The sequence below is a fragment of the Podarcis filfolensis genome (assembly GCF_964270895.1).
Source record: "Podarcis filfolensis genome assembly, chromosome: 1".
NCBI classification, from domain to species: domain Eukaryota; kingdom Metazoa; phylum Chordata; class Lepidosauria; order Squamata; family Lacertidae; genus Podarcis; species Podarcis filfolensis.
In genome coordinates, this window is record NC_139604.1 from 33,619,676 (window position 1) to 33,637,131 (window position 17,456).

A 17,456-nucleotide genomic window follows, 5' to 3' on the forward strand; every position below is an offset into this window, starting at 1 on the left:
ACTCACGCCTACATGCAGCCCTCTCTGGTTCTTGTTTTAGCACAGCCCTGCTACTCTGCATAGTTCTATGGCCCCATATAGATCAGTCTGAGTAACAAGGAAAAGCTGTGGATCATTTGTAGTAGTGTAAATAGTTTATTCAATCATATGCCATGAACAGATCAGAAAAGTAACATGAACTGCTTTTATAAAACACCTATAATATTGCTAACAAGCAGGTCTGTTACTAGATATAATATTGAAGAGAACATGCCAATATTACAGCCCATTGTTCCTTTCTAAATATTTTTAGTATACTGTGATTTCTCATAACTCCTTAAATTTTTCAATTATATTGCCAAATGGTGTTTCCCCCAAACCTAAACATTCATCTTTCTGTGAAGGAAAATGGCACAATCGTGGCATGTTCTCTTTAACATGTCAAGTACACATTGCTGTAAATTGAGAGAACAATTGGCAGTTTGTTTAAAATAAACCTCTCTGTAAATAGTTAAGCAAATGTCAATGTAATAACTTTTGAGCCCCAAACTGTCCATTTAGTTAAATATAAAAAAACAAAACTATAAGTTAAAATAACATTCAGATTGTATAGCACAGGCTGATGCATTTTTAAACAATATTTACAATATTACCCCGAGGCTAGAGTGGGAATTAAAGAGAAGTGTAAAAACCATAAAAAGCACCAAATTTGTAGCAAAATATCTGTACATTTAGAAACATTATCATATAACTACACATTATTAAAGGAATATGGGACCTTTACCAGTGGTTCACATAAGCACAACAAAAAAGAAAATAATTCAGTGGTTAAATACTATACAATAAATTTTACAATTAACAGTGATGCAGTGCTACCAGGAAAGGAAAGCTGTAAGCAAGATGTCCCTTAACTTTAGTCTGATTTTTTGACTTGGGAGAGAAAATCAAGTGCCCTGCCTTGTAAGCAATAGGTGGGGTTGGCAATGGCCACTCTTGATAATTAAAACTTTGCTTTAAATGTTTCAACTGGTTAAAATTTGAAATACAAGCACTCTAATCTGGAAAGGATAGCCACAAGCGCAAGGCAGATGCATTTCTAAAATGAGAAAGTCATCTGTGCACTGTAGCTTTCAACAGCTTGCGCGTTCCCTATTAAACCCACATGTTTGGAAGAAATGAAGTGCAAATACATTTACAATTTCCAACTGCACATCTGACTTACACTTCTTGTAAGATGCTGCATCCATCAGCAGATCTGAACTGGGATAAAAAAATCTATTTCAGGTTTGAGAATGTATGCAGTGATAAACTGTTTCGTTAACTAGCTACATTTCAGCTGAGAGACAGCTCTTACTTTATGAGCCAACCTGGATTGTCGCATGGCAGAATTTCTTGTGGAATGGAGGGACAAGCTTATTTATGGAGGGTATCCTAATTTTTCGGCAGGGCACCAGATTTTCATTATTCTGACAACTGAACAGTTGTGGTCCTCAGGAATTATAATACTGATTACTGAGAAGTTAATATCTTAGTGCTAATTAATAAATAACATTGTTACCCAAAAGCTGCCTCTACCTGTAGAAAACAGTAGTGGAATTTCATCCATGATTCTTCTGTGTTTGCATTGTGTTCTATGAGCTATACCTCCTCACTTCAGCTTCACTACCAACTGGTATATAGCAGGTAGAATCTGAAAGCAGGTAGCTGTGTATTTAAAATAAGCCATATGTTATCACATCCTATTTACAGCCGAAACCCCACTATCCAAGCCTTTCTTATCCCAGTTAAGTTTAACCCTTTGTAAAATGTAATCACGTCTACATCAACTTCTGTTTTCTGGATGTTTTCCCCACCCTTAAGAGGAATGCATTTTTCTTAAAAGGGTACAATTTAATGAGTTTCTCCCCTTCGTATATGGTAAGTCCTTACATATGCATATGAAGGTGTATGCATACATCATCATCATAATAAGTGCAACAGAATCTCAAAACTAAGTCAAACTGTCCAGGAGGAATGTATTGAAATCATTAAAAAAATCCACAGCGGATCACTTCCAAGTATTACCTATTTACAAGTCATGAGATCAAGAAAGCCCGCTGAAGGCTATTCACTAAATGGTATGTAACAAAACAAAACAAAAATACAATATGTATTTTACATTTTGGTTAAAAACACTGAACAAATTTATTGGTGTAAAACAATACCCAATCAAATAAAGTCCTATTGCTTTGATTAATTTGAGCAGGTAATTGAATTTTAGGCACTTGGTAGTTACAGTTGAGTGGAGAGCTCATCTTCCCCCCCCCCCTTATTTTTCCCCTCTGTGTTCCTATGTGTTTGCTGTTGTTATTGAGCCCTTCAGAAGATAAGTTAATGTACTGCAATAAAGTCCACAATTAGAATGGTAGCGCAAATATAGTTCACATGGCAAGGAATCAATCAAGCACACGTTCTACTTTACACATGCACGTTCTCCCAATCCGGCTCACATGGCTATTTCAGCACCGTTGAGAGTGCGTAAATTCTGATCATCAAAACGCCGCCTCACGCTTCTCCTCACCGCATCGGCTCGTCTGTAGGGCTGGTTTCTAAGATCTGCGGGGAAGAAGCAGGAAGGTGTCAGAAGCGGGCTAGCCTGTGCCTCTGGATCTAGACAAGGAAAGAGTCCTGCTGGTAGCCAATCAAAGCAGCTTGAAGCAAAAGAGAAAAAGGGACTGTTTAAGCTCCCAAGAGAGCCGAGCAGAACAGCACTGATGGGTCTCTCTCTTCACTGACTGTTACTAATATGGAACTTCTGCCTGCTGCATTATTCAGGGTTACGGATCTAGGTATGAAAAGGGTTCTGCTGTGGAAGCATTCTCACAATTTCCTTGCATAGCAAAAGCTTCCATCAGATTTCTCCTGTATAGAGAGAATCAGGTGGGGAGCTGCTTCCACACCAGGGTTCTGCCACTGGAGGACCAAACTTTGGGGCCACCATGAATCTGCATCAGCTGCTTTTTCTTAGGAGGATGAAAATGAGGGTATGGATTATTATTATTTTTAAAAACACACACACAAGACAGGATGGCAGCAGGGTTAGATGCTAATGCTGGTTGGCTGTCACTTGCCACTAATTTTCCCTGAGACCCAGGCTTCATTCATTCTCCCAACCTCTTCAAACTGACCTCAGACTCTTCTATACTGGTGAGTTATAATGTGAAAAATGTGTTATAAAAATGGGACAACAGGGCGCTGTAGTGTTGCCCATGTGAAATTGCATTGAGAGCTATATTTTTATAGTGTTTTCCAGATCAGTGTAGATCCAGCTGGCGACTCCTTTGCCCCACATGCTACCAATTTCTGCTTCCCACAGGAGGCAAATCTATTGTGTTTGCTAGTGGTATGACCAGCAAGCCAATCTGAAGCCTTCCAGGTTTTTTAAATAAAACAGCAGCAGCAAAAACAATAAGCAGGCACTGCTCCTCTTTCCCAACCCCCAACCACCCCCCCCCTTCTACCCTGGAGGTCCCTTAGCTCTTTAAAATCACACCTCCCCAGCTGTGGTATATTTCCAGACTACAGCAACCTGCCAAACCATTCACAATTTGCACAATCTGTACTTGCTTAATGCCAGCAGTTTTGACTACTGTATTACATTGGCACTTTTAAAAGCCAGTTGGTCTACACTGCTAGCAGTGGCGCGGTCCTGATTATGCTTAAAAGAAGGGAATGACGTGGGTAGGACTGCTTGTGGCTGCTGCCCCAACAACATTACCCTACCCTACAACGCCGCTGTGAGCAGCAGCCACATGGCCAGTCCCATTTGCTTCAATAGACTATTGTATTTTAATACTCTGTTGGAAGCCACCCAGAGTGGCTCGGGAAACCCAGCCAGATGGGCAGGGTATTAATAATAAATCATCATCATCATCATCATCATTATTATTATTATTATTATTTGCTGAAACTGGGGACAGTGCTGCATCAGGAGCAAAAAGCACACACCTATCCTGAATTTATTTCCCTTTCCACCATATAAACTCCCTACTCACACACACTCCCATACATCCCATACATAGCAGCACGAAGGTGCTATCTATACACACACACACTATTCTCCATTGTTTTTTCTTAGATTTTATTCTAAGGTCCATGCACACTCCTGCTCCAGGAGAATGAGATGGATACAGGAAACGGGCACTTTCAGAGGAATTGCCCCTCAACATAGCTGATACTCCCAGAGCCCGCACTGATAATTCGAAGAAGCCAGCCAAATGCTCTCAGTGGGAGTGTACAGTGTAAGGATGGCTGCCATTGCTATGGGAAGCGCTGCTACTGAAGCAGAAAGGCAAACAAAGGTGCCGTTGTTAAAAGAGGAGCAAAGAGAATGACAGTCCCCCCTCGCAGGGAAGATTTAGTTGCAGCGCTTACTCAGCCTACAAGAATAGGATTCACTAGCAGCCCCCTGAGGTCTTTTGGATAAAGCAACTGGCTGTAAATCACAGGAGGCTCCCAAAGACCCAATTGGGGAGGCAGGGGCGGCTAGTAGATGTGGGAATAATAGTTAATTGCTAAGATGCAACTAAGAGCCATAAGATCCACACACAGCCTTTTCTCTTTTCCTAGGGTTTGCTTCACTAATAGTGCCTGAATCCACTGTCCTTGCAGGGTAGACAGAGCACACAAATAAATCTTTGCACGTAAGCTCCCATTTCTGAGAGGTTCACACATTTCTTTAGTATGGCAAAATGCCTTTTGGAACCACCTGGCATATGGAAAAGGAACGGGCAAAGCTTTATACACTGTATGCTTACGTCAGGAAATGCTATATTGCTGTTTGATGGGCTGCTGTTAAAAAAAAAAAGGAGCACAGAGCCTGTAAAATAGTTGGCAACCCTACTTTGTGCCCCTTCCCTCTCTGCAGAACACAGACTCATCAGTACAACACAGAGGCAACAACATCTATCTTGTGGAAGAGTCTGGAAAGGGAGGAGCCACTAAGTGATGTGACGTCATCCAGCACAGGCAAGAGCTGCAGATTAATCCATCCCACACGCTACAGATAAAAACACACAACAGAAGAAAGACTGAAAAGCACCAGCAGCGCTGCTAAACGCTTACAGCGTCATCCCTCCTTTATCTTAAACTTGGCTGTGATTTGCAGCAGTTTTTGTGTTGGCATACAGAGAGAGGAGGAAGCTAAGTAAAAAGTGATGCTTGCCAGCTCTGTGTATCCTCCACCACCGGTGTGCTAGAAGAAATCCTTACCCTCGAGTGAACATTTGGAAATTTAGTGATATTATTCTTCTTTAAGGCTAAACAGAAGGGGGAAAAAACACAGAATGATGGTTAAGTTAAAAATGGGATGGAACATGAAGAGCAACTCAATTCTGTGCCCAAAAAGCAAAATAATAATATATTTATTTATTTTTTTAAAAATGTAAAAAGCCACACATGTTAGCAAGTAAAGCAAAAGTGGGTGAGGTGGAGGCTTAAAGAAGGTTAAAAAAAGAGAAAGTGAAGGGAAGAGGTGGCCATCGTAAGCCTCTTACTAATAAAATTCCAAGCTGCTTTGAACATTGGCTCCAGGATGACTGTCCAGCAATTAACTTGAAAGAGCAAAAGAGGAGTTAACAGGCAGCATTCTTATTTTAAAGCTCCCCATTAAAACATATTACACCAGTAGGAAATGAAATGCTGCTTTAAGATGATTGGTTCTTGTATCAAAGACAACAGCATTGACAGACACATGCAGCGTAAACAGCACTCCTTTTTAAAAAACATTCTACAGTGCAAGATGTTAATGGATCCAGTTCCATGACAAGAACACGGGGTATCTTCTATGGCAAGGCAATTTTGATCATATTGCTTCACTAGGCCTTATCTGCTGCCACCTGGGTAGTTTCTTCATCCAGCCCCTCAATCTTTGTTTCTTGGCCCTAGATGAGCTTAGCATGAGAATTATTTAAAATTTATTTCTTATGGCTTGGCTCAGAAGTCAAGACCTGCTTTCAGAACCATGGTCTGCCTGGGTCCTGGGTTTTGCCCAGCCTCCACTATTACAAAGGACTGAACTGATCAAAGGCAGAATTCTATCTTAAGTGAGGCTACCACTTGGCTCAAAGGAGATTTCCCATTAAGTTGCCATGGAACTGAAGCTAACGACTATGGGTGTGAAAAACGAAGGGAGTGGGTGCGGGGACCACAACCACGTTTATTTTATTCCTGTTCACGCATGCAAACTCAAACATGCAAGCGATGGTTAGAAGGACCCATGTGGAAATATGTGCTCACAGATCACAAAGCAGTGACTTCATTTTACATGCCATAAAACAAAGCCCATAAACATTCAGCCTGGCTCACTGATGTATACTAGGTTTGCTTCCGGAGATAGGCTTGGCTTAACAGGACTCATGCAACATAGATCAAGTCACAAAGAAGTAAAGGAGGTGCGAGAGCCCAGAGGAGAAGACACAGAAAAGCCAAGTGAACTGTCCATCACATTTGCCATTACAACCCACAACCATCCCTTGCAAATTGTGGTGGCTGGCTTGAAGCGCAGCCACCATGGGCCTTGAGGACATTTCTGTGACTTCCATCACTTGCTGCTCTATGACGCTGAGCCCACAGGGTGACTCTGAAATGCGGAAGGTAGAACAAACGGTCACTGGGAGGATGGAAGGGAACCAAAAAAAGGTTCCTGACAGGCAAAAACATGCAATGAGATGAGCAATGTCAAATATGACTCCGACGAGATGCCAAACATCACTAATCCATTCAAACAGCTATATTGCGGAGAAACGTCAAAAACCTACAGCAACCTTTTTGTGTTTTTTTAAAGAGCGTCGGGTGTGAAAGAGGAAAAGTTTAGTAATGGAATTCCTCTGTGAGAACAGGTTCGCAGAAAAAACGAGAGCCACGCTTGGCCGTTCGAGCAGTAAAGGGCACAGTCTTCAGCACTGCATGGAAAATAACAGCCAGACAAGACAGAATATACAGTAAGAAGCAAAGATCTATTGTATTAGTACATTGTTAGTGCTTTGTTAAAGACACCCTGAGGTGGCTTATTCAGTCATTTAACCACAATAGGATTTGTTTGGCTGGGTTACCAGTAGAATTATCTTTCTGCAAATCACAACAGTTACTGGGGTGTTTTTTTTAAAGGTAAAATTGGTGTATGAACAAGGGTGTGATGAAGTGCACACTTTTATCTCAGCACAACATTTATTTGCATGGCTGTTCTCGCACTCTGATGGACTGCTCTTGGAACTTAGTGAAATGAAATCACACAACAACAGAGTGGGCAAAGTAAACCCTAGGCGAAGTCTCAGCCAGGAATCAGCAATAAATTTACCATTGAAAATGAGACATGCGATGCTAGTGAAGTCCTGGCTGGATAGGATCCATGCATCTGTGCATGGATGTTTTTAAAACCCACCGTATTTGTTGCTTGCATTTGGTATTACTCATGCTCAGGGACCTATTACTGCTGATTATGGAGAAATTATTAACAATTAGCTGCTGCTGTTTTCATCCACTCTGTGATTGTCACAGAAGCCACTAAATCAGATTTCAGCAAATCACCTGTCTGTTGCAGGAGTAGTTTGCCCACACTGTACTTGTCACGGCTGCTATAAATTAGACCCAGCCATTGTCAGCCTATTGCGTTCAATTATGGATTGCCGAAAGGGACTAGTATTAGTCTGTTGCAAGAGGAATATGCAGCTCTGAAGTTCAAAATCGTTCAACAAATCCAAATCACACAATTTTGTCCTCCATCACATACTTAATGCTGGAGCAATTACCATTAGTAGGACTTGAAGGACAAAACAAGAGCTTTTAAAAGCAAGGCTCAACACCAGTGGCTTTGCACATGGATCAAAAATACTCAAAGATTTGCAAGGCATGCACCTGTTGCAAAAATACGTCTAATAAGGCTCTACGGGGTCTACAGCTTGAGTTATGAGAGCATGCTGAAGTGAAGGAGAAGTTAAATAATACACAAATGTTATGTCAACGAGGCCTTGCCAAAGAACAGGCCTGAAACCCTCAGCGCTATATAATGTGCACCATTTGTTAAATGACTTGATATGTGTGATTATTGTCACTTAAATCAATTTATAACACTTTAAAAAGCTATGTTAGAGCTTTGCAAAGTGAAAGCTATGAAGGGGCACTTTGGAACAGCCTCTTCCTCCTCCTCATTATTATTATTTTACCTGTGATGATATCTTCGATAGCTCCATCCTTCCCCTCGTACACATGTCTATTGTCCTTGACTTGTCGCCGTCTTAGCTCTGCAATCAGCTCTTGCTGCTGCCTCTTCGTTTTATGAGACGGAGACTGAAAGGGAGCAAAGGACGGTAAAAAGCAGTGGCCAACAAGATGCTGAAAACACCTGCTCTTCTCTTTGAGGTGTAACTTAGGTACCTGCCCCGTACAGAGTTAGAACCACTAGGTCAACCCTGTCTTTCTTTCCCCAGCCCTACACATATTTCACCTGCACTCACTTTCACTAACTCCCAGTTCACTTTTAGGGGGGGGGGGGAGGGAAGTTATGGTTCTAACCTATGAAACTTTGAAAAGTTTGGGATCAGAGTATCTACAAGACCACCTTTTCCCACACCAACCTCTTGGCGGAGAGAACAACGTTTGAGGCCTGTCTCGGGGGGTCCTGGCCTTCTGAGGTTAATCAAAATAAGGGCCTTTCCTGTGGTGGCTCCCTGATTATGGACTGCCATCCCCAGGCATACCCATCTGGCACCATGATTATTACTGTTTAGATGTCAAGTGCGGTCTGTCTTGTTTGTCACATCCTAACACTTAATCTGCTTTCAGCTACTTTTTGTGATTTGCACATTGTAGTGCTGATGGTTTTTGTTTTTGTTATTTCTTTTTTATTGTTCTACACAATATCAATGGCAATTGTAAAGCTGCCATGAGGGCCAAGACACTGGAAAATTGGGAACACAATCCTGACATTAAAGCAGGTGGGGGTGCTTTGTGCAAATATCTGTAGAAGTGCAAATATCTGTAGAAGTCACTTTGTGTAGCCCGACCTTGCATAGTGAGAATTCCTAATTGTATTGTTAAAATATATTATCATGGAAGAGAGGGTCTCATACGACAAGCAGAACTCTGGAAAATGCTAGAAACGGCCATTTTCTTTGAGCCTCTTCCGACTAGCCTTCCTTCACATTTGGTTACTGCATACTTATGGGTGACTATGTGCTGGATGTCTTCCTATTATCAAATTGCTTGGCCGAGATAAATGCTTATTACTTCTCAGTAAGCATCTTTCAAACAGGGCAAATTCCAAGCATTGTATCAATGGCTTTAGGAGAATAAACACCTTTCGGAGATTTAGGAATAACAGGAAAGGGCATACACATGAAACTGCTCTAGTTTCCTTTTAAGTTTCTTATATGACTGCCTTGTTAAAATGTCTCTGTGAGAAAGAGAGCTTCAATAGTTATCTCTGAGAGAAAACACCTGACAGAAAGGTGTTTAGAATGTTGGTTCCTTGCCAATCCCAAAGACTTAGAGAAGCAGTCTCAGCCAATAAGGCAGCAGTAGCCAAGGTGGTGCTTTCCAGATGTGTATTCCATAACTCCCATCATCCCTAACAACTGGAGTTCAATAATATCTGGACTGCACCACATCGGCTGCTCTGCAATAAGACGATCTCTTTCACTGGACCAACACATGCCACTTTATCAATGCACGTAACCAAAATCGATTAATGGCTTGGTTGTTTGCTACCTTTTGGTCTTGCTGCTCCATCAGTGCCTCCTGCTCCAGAAGTTTTTCCATCAATGCCTGTTGTTGCTTTTTCCTCAACTCGTTCTCCTCTTCCGCTTGCTATCGACAATTTTAAACGAAATACACACACCGGTTAGAGCTCGCAACGACTTCAAAAAAATGGGATTCGTTTTTAGCTCTCTCAGCAAAATACAAATTCATTAAAGCCAGTTTAACTTGGATGTGCCGCTTCCTGTTGTGGCGTGATACGGCAAATTCTCCCAAGAATTTCTTCAAGAATTTGTCCTCTTGTGATTCCCAGCAGCTGTCATTCAGAGGCATACCGCCTCTGACAAGGAGAGCATAGCCATCGTGGCTAGGAGCGACTGACGGCCTTAATCCCTCTCTCTTTTGAAGTCACCTAGTGGCGGATTTTTCCAGCCACATGTCTACCTGCCTTCATGTCCTCTGCATGTCTGAATGTGTGTAACACAGCAGGAGTGCTGTGTGTTCTTGATGTCTGGCGTGTGTTTGTCTTCTCTTTCCCCCTGTTGGATTTTGTTTCATTTTGCCCCAGTCATCGTTGGAATGCAGCCTCCAAGAGGCTGGGCAAGTTTCAATCTGGCCTTTGTTATGAGACACGTTTCCCAAAGATGGAACCTTAAGGCTCTTTCATATAAATCATATGGAAGGGACCACGAGGATCATAAACCCCTTGTGATGCAGGAATCTTTCACTCAACATGGGGTTCAAACCCACAACCCTGAGATTAACTGTCCCATGCTCTACCGACTGAGCTATCTGTGTATTTGCTAAGGAAACTACAAAACCACAGAGGGAGCCTTTGGTTAGAAAGTGTGGCCACATTTGTAAGAATAACAGAAGTGAATTGAGCTTCTGTTTACCTTGTAAGCTTTCACAAATCGAACAAAGACTGGGAAGAAGACTGATGGAGGTGTCGTCTTGGGATTCTCTCCAAAATACTTCACAGCATCATCAAAGGCATCCTGTAAAAAAGATATATATATTTTTCATTTCAACAAATCTCAAGGCATAACCCAAACTATACAAGATGGTGTTTAACCCACGAAAAGGAAACCACCCCCCACAAGCTGAAGGCTCATCAAGTGGCAAGCAATCAGAAGGAAGCAGCAGAGACAAGAGTGTAGGTGCATTGGAGCCTTTATTACCAGTGCAACAGAAGGGAGCCTGCTCTGCAACCTGTTTTGCAAAGTGCGCAATTTCAGGAAGCAAGAAAAATCCCAGTTCCAAGTATAAACTTGCAGTTTGAAAATATGCATTTTGAACTTCTGCCATGTACTGCTGTTAATTGCCCTCTTGTGCTGGGATTACTCAACCGTTTTTGCCTTTTGCAGATTCAGAACAGATAAAAGGAAGAAACTTGTTTCTACCATTATTATTTTAACCAAGAAGATAAATAATGAAACTTGAGTGGAGCTACTAAACATTAAGTATCGGTGTGTTTCCCCTGGAAAATAGCTGTGTGTGTGTGTGTGTGAGAGAGAGAGAGAGAGAGAGAGAGAGAGAGAGAGAGAGAGATGTTTAAGGGTGCATGATTGCACATGCCACTAAATGAAATGCTATTGCATAAGGTGTGAAGTCACTCTCAGTGACAGATGTCACATCAATACTGCAAAAGAATAAACACATTCTATTGTTTTTTGCAACCACCCTTCCTTCTTCAAGCAGCACAGAGAAGCATTCATTGTTCCCCTTCTATTCCCTCTGAGGGGGAATGACTGGCCTAAGCTCACTCATTTGGACACTCTTAACTATACAACACAACACTACACTAGAACAGAGGAATCAGTGAATACTTGTCCTGCCTACTCCAAAAGGAACATCTTGGAGCTTGAAAAAGGTAACAAAAGTTCTCCGTTCCTGAAAGCTAGACCACTGAACAACTGCTGGGATACACAGAATACCTGAGCTATTTTTGCATCATCCTGCAGCTTCTTCAGTTTCCCTTCATTGTTCTGAATAAACTCCTTCAGCATGGTGTTGTGATCGTGCATGGTGTACTCTCGCTTCGTTAGGTCGAGACCTCTTTGGAGTTCCTTTACATCCAACAGAACATTTTCAAGGGATACTAAAGGGTGGAAGGGGAAAGACAGTCAAAATGTTACTACGCATTGCCTAATTGAGCCCGAACATCTCCAGTTAGACAGATCTCATGTAGCAAAGCCTGGAGATATAGCTGCCTGAGACCCTGGATAGTTTTAATTGGGGAATCTCTGTTAAAGTGTGGTTGTTGTTCCTGCTACTACTATTAAAATTGAGAAGCCAACAATGGAGGGTCTCACACACACAAGCCAGAATTGCAGGCCAGTGAGCTTACATTTTGCATCCAAGAGACAAAACTGGAATGGAACAGAAAGGCTAGGAATGAGATGGGATGGGGGGAGATGCATCAAACAAAAGGAAGGTGAGTAGTTCAGGGAAGGTATTGTTTTAAACCACTATTACAATATAGATGCACATGCTCCAGTAGGGCTGATGCCGCCTATAGAGTTTCTACCCTGACCATGCAGAACGGAGGAGGAGAATAGGATCTGATCTCCTCCACCTCTCGTGGGCCATTTTGGCAGGTGGGCACCATGCCCCTTCCAAGTAAAGATTTCTCTATGTGTAAAGTTTTCTGTCGGAAGGATCCTTTCTGTTCAGTATGTTCACACAACATTTACAAGACGTGCCTTCCAACAGGATGTGCATCTCTTGCACCTGAAGTTAAGGACTTTACACAAACTGTGTGGGAGCCCAATTACTGAAAAGAGGAAAGGCTCATGTCAGCTTTAGGGAACAGTGTGCTACAAGAACCAAGAAGGCATTTAAAAATTATGATGCTTCTGTATCCTATTGTGCCCACAACATTTAAGATGCCCACCTGTCTTCTGCAAGGTGGTATCTTTTCCAAACAGGTAGCTTTTCCTAGGACATGGGTGCATTACTGTATTACAGTATCCACAGAACATAGCTGAACCTGCTTTTAAGTACTTGGGAAATGAATGTTGGCTATGTTACCTGCAGCAGCTTTCTCCACATAGTGAAGCTCATTATAAAAAAGCGATACTTGCTGATATTTCTCTCTCACAACATTTGATATATAGTGCAATAGAGTTTGTTTCCTGTCTGTCGATTTTGTGTCCAGTAACTGCAAAGAAGAGGCAAAAGAAGTATGTTAGATTCGGCTTCAACATCCTTGAGTTAACTTTCCTTAGCAGCCAACCCATGATCTGCCTGTATACCAAGGGTGGAAAAGCTATAACTCTCCAGATGTGGCTGAGCTACAATCCCACCACCCCTGGGGCTGATGGGAGTTGGAGTCCACAACATCTGGAGGGTCACTGAAATAGACACATGACACAATGAAATAAGTGCAATGCAATGAAGATATCATAGCCCTGTATGAATGTTACAGGTCAGGGGAGGGGAACATGTGACTCTTGAGATGATGTTGGACCAGAACTCTCATCATCTCTGATCATTCGCCATGTTGATAGGAACTGAGGTCCAATAACATCTGGAGGACCACAGGTAAAGGATTTTAGGACCCCTGCAATTGTTGCCCATAGTTTTGAATTTATTTATGTTACTTAAACATGATAATTCATCATATTGTCAGAAGACGACCACAAGTAAAAGAATAGGACCCCTGCAATTGTTGCCCATAGTTTTGAATTTATTTATGTTACTTAAACATGATAATTCATCATATTGTCAGAAGACGACCACAAGTAAAAGAATAATCTGAATCAGGAAAACTATAGGCCATTAAAGCAATCAAGGTTGTCATCTTATTAAATCTGTCCGGTGTATTTTCATAGCACTGGTAATTATTGTTTATTACAGGTCATTAGAGGCATTCATTCCCCACCCCTAGCAACAGGGTCCATCGCATATTGCTTTTATGAATGGCCCAATGCTATTATCCAGAAAGTGGAGAGACTCATAACTAGAACTGGCAGAAAAGACAGGGCAGTGCTAAACAGACTTCTCTGCCATTGCAAATCTGTACAGGGGGTCTACCTGATGCAGTTAGTGGTAAGGAAGAGTTTAATCATGGTGAGAAAACAAACCAGGGGAGGGTAATGAAGTTATGGGGAACTGGAATTTACCTTTGTCTTGACAATATGACATTAGAAATCTAAGCCAATGGCTCCATTCCTTCCCTAGCTCACTGACAACTCACTAAAAGGATGCTTAGAACACTGTTGTTCATACGGGCTGTGCAAATAAATGGGGATGTGCAAACAATCTTCTAAGCAAAGCTACTTTCAAGTCCACTGGGGGTATATTTCCCCTTACTTACCAGATCTAAGCTCTGCAGTTTAAATCCATAAACAGCTCCTCGTTTACTGCTGTTCATATAGTTACCCAGAGCCAAGATTATCTATGGAAATCATAGGGGTGGGAAAAATTGTAAGCATCAGCTAATAACAAATAACATTCTGTAATAAAAAGGAAAGGGGTCATTTTAACTTAAATATATAGCCCCCTAAAGACCACTGTTTAAGGGTGTGTGTTTTTACCACCAATATTTTTTTTAAAAAAACAACAACATTGAATAAACAAAATAAACACTTGCCTCCAGGATTTTCTTGAGTTTCTGAGATGACTTTATTGAGACAGATGCTGCAATTATTGCATGAAGTTGCTAGAGGCAAAAACAAGAAATGTGAACATCTGTAAAAGCCAAGTGTGAACAAAAAACGGACACCCACTGGCTTCTACAAGACAGACAGATTGTGTATGTGTAGCCTTAGTCAGATATTAAGGTTCACAGAATACTAACTGGATGAGCCAAGTCACAGTCCTTCACCCCAGCTCCTATGACACCTCACATCAGCCCCTCCCTAATGATGCTTGAGATATTTGGGAGGATGCCTGTAGGGTTAGCCTTCCAAATGCATGTAGATTGTCCTCATGAACTGCAATCCTGAGCACTCAGGATTGCAGGTCACAAGGAGAGCCTACAAATGTTTGGTAGGCTGCTGATATCCTCTCAAACATGCAAACCTCATTGGGAAGGGGCTGGCGTGGGCCACAATGACGTGGGGAGGGAAACACATGTGACCCCAAGTGCTGTGCACTCACACTGTGTGAGCTTGAATGCCCAAATAGTGCTTGGGTCAGAATCATATGGCAAATGACTATTTACAACTGACTGGATCTGAACCAGAAAGGCAATCCTGCATACACAAGAGAGGGTGCACAACTTTTGTTGATACCCGCTGGCTTGCTACAGTCCCTTTGCTACATCCCATACTATTCTGGAGCACATGCCAAAACTCAGGGACAGATTTTTTTAAGGGTACAGCAACATGAAGGGGGAGGAGATATGGCCTTATGCCTTGAGTAGACCTTTGCTCACAAAATTTAGGATGAAGGCCCCGATGGGGTCAGAAAGAGGCAAGCAAGCAATGGTGCACAATGAACTTATCACCATGTAGTTCCAGGCAGCCGCTAGAGGTAATGTGTCAAAGATAAGCAAATATTTCTGCACTGCAGGGGGTTGGACTAGATGGCCCTTGGATTCCCTTCCAACTCTACAATTCTATGATCAAGCAGGGGATAACTTCCGCCCATCTCTAACAAACAAACTGCTCCAAAAGGAACGTAGCACATGCATAAGCCACACCATGGAATTCCATTCAAAAAGGAGCTACTCTCCCCATCTTACTCACTGGAGTCAGCATCTGGATGCTTTCTGCAAAATTGCCAACGAATGCCATGATGGTCATCTTCTGCATCAGCCTCTCAATCTTGCTGAACTGCATCATGAAACGATCCTCGTCTGAGAGGTTCTCAAGGGGCTTCCTCTCCCGCTCATAAAGCCGCAACATTTTCACTTCGTTTTCCGTGGGCAAAAATCTCATCAGGCATTCGACAAAATCCACTGGTAGAGTCTTCAAATCAAACCTGGCCGAATGCAAAAATATATAAATATATAAATATATTTAAAAGAAGAGATGTATACAGGGAAGGAAGAGGCAGAGAGCTCTGTTTTCACTGAGTTCCTCTATCAATGCATATTATTAAAGCTACTAATCAATTCTACAGACAAGGCATAGGTAAAGGTAAAGGGACCCCTGACCATTAGGTCCAGTCGTGACCGACTCTGGGGTTGCGCGCTCATCTCGCTCTATTGGCCGAGGGAACCGGCGTACAGCTTCCGGGTCATGTGGCCAGCATGACTAAGCCACTTCTGGAGAACCAGAGCAGCGCACGGAAATGCCGTTTACCTTCCTGCCGGAGCGGTCCTTATTTATCTACTTGCACACTGACGTGCTTTCGAACTGCTAGGTTGGCAGGAGCAGGGACCGAGCAACGGGAACTCACCCCATTGCGGGGATTCGAACCGCCAACCTTCTGATCGGCAAATCCTAGGCTCTGTGGTTTAACCCAGAGCGCCACCCGCGTCCCACAAACAAGGCATACTTAATGCAATAATCATGTTAACTGTGGGCGCACTTATTTCACACTGGCAATTTTGGCAGTCAATATGCAAAGTGTGAATAGATGTGTGCCCCTAAGTATTTGAATATGGGTATCTGTAAGTGAAAGACATGCACAAGTTACTGGCATTTTATGTATTTGCTGCAGGAAACACCACTGTAAGCCAGGTACAATCGCAGCAAACAATTACCATATTAAGTGTGAAGCGGCACTTTGGATTTTTCAATTCTGAATATAGGTGGTTAGGACTGCACTGAGAACTCTCTTGGCTGCTTTTTATATATTGCTCTGGGAAGCATCTGAAGACCAAGTAACTGTATTTTTAAACCTGCTAAAAGAACACGATTGCAACAAGCATAATGAACTTTATGCAAATAGGAGCAGAAAAAAGGCAAATTCCTTTAATTGAGATTTGTAGTCACACACAGGTTCCATTTGCACTGAATCTCAAAATGTTGGTTTTGACCTTTCACGCTCCTTAATTTGGGTGTGTGCTTCCTCCCACAGCCCTGTAGCATCTCCCAGCAAGCTCAGCTGAGAATTTGTACATTAATGGAAGAGGGAGGATATAGGGGAAAGGAGCGCCTTCACTGTGGTAACCTCAAACACAGAGAATGGTTTACTGCAGGAAATCAGTCTGCACTCCACTCTTCTGAAAGAAATGCAAAGCACATTCCTGCAAGACAGCTTCTGCAAGACTTTAAAAACGAATGGCTGTCAGCATGACCATTGCACTGAAGTGTTTTTAGCATTATGACTTTCAGGTACTTTAAAAGTGTTTTACTGGATCATTTTATTATTGCCAGTTGAGTATTTGCAGACGCAGCCTAAACACCACAACACCAATCTGCATTTCATTCAAGACACTTGGACTCAATTCAAACACTGTGAAGGGGAGAGGGGGGGTAACCTAGCCCTTTCCCATTCCGTTAATAGCTACCATATTTATCTCACAATAGTGTTTAAATTGCTGCTAGAAATGAAAGCCTTGCATGACAAGAATTATAGATGAAAAATACGAACAACATTCTTCAGAAAACCACCAGTTGGTTTTTACAGTTCTCATAATGGAAGGAATTCAACATTGTGTAAAGGCAGTCCTTCCATCACAGCAAGCGTTTCAGCTTGCCAGATGAAACAATCCCCTCTCTCTCTCTGCACATTGTTCTGGGGGTTCTCCCAAACCCCCAAGACCAGTTGGGGAGGGTAGGTGTAACAGAGGGAGGGAAAGTCCCATTGCACAAGTAGAAGTCTTTGTTCAGGGCTTCCACTGACCA

The 17,456-nt window shown here is 42.2% G+C and overlaps 2 protein-coding genes across 10 annotated transcripts in view; one reads left to right on the plus strand and one right to left on the minus strand.

The window, feature by feature from the left end:
- The window catches only part of PRPF40A (pre-mRNA processing factor 40 homolog A), a gene marked incomplete at its 5' end in the record, with an annotated part of 66,244 nt that overhangs the window by 31,901 nt on the left and 16,887 nt on the right, over window positions 1–17,456 (plus strand). The gene's annotated exons all lie outside the window — the stretch shown is intronic.
- Window positions 116–17,456, minus strand: part of FMNL2 (formin like 2) — a 192,425-nt gene continuing 175,084 nt past the window's right edge. For 2 of the 9 annotated variants that reach the window (XM_083578768.1, XM_083578766.1), the window contains 10 exons: window positions 15,408–15,642; window positions 14,309–14,377; window positions 14,033–14,113; window positions 12,745–12,874; window positions 11,649–11,812; window positions 10,608–10,709; window positions 9,724–9,822; window positions 8,181–8,304; window positions 5,230–5,276; window positions 116–2,574 (listed from right to left, as the gene is read on the minus strand). In XM_083578768.1, the coding sequence (XP_083434894.1) occupies window positions 2,536–2,574; window positions 5,230–5,276; window positions 8,181–8,304; window positions 9,724–9,822; window positions 10,608–10,709; window positions 11,649–11,812; window positions 12,745–12,874; window positions 14,033–14,113; window positions 14,309–14,377; window positions 15,408–15,642 (1,090 nt within the window). In that variant the 3' untranslated portion in view covers window positions 116–2,535. Of the gene's footprint in view, window positions 2,575–4,894; window positions 5,277–6,782; window positions 6,921–8,180; window positions 8,305–9,723; window positions 9,823–10,607; window positions 10,710–11,648; window positions 11,813–12,744; window positions 12,875–14,032; window positions 14,114–14,308; window positions 14,378–15,407; window positions 15,643–17,456 lie in introns of those variants that run through there. The other 7 variants (XM_083578767.1, XM_083578762.1, XM_083578765.1 and 4 more) reach the window with 4 other exon arrangements.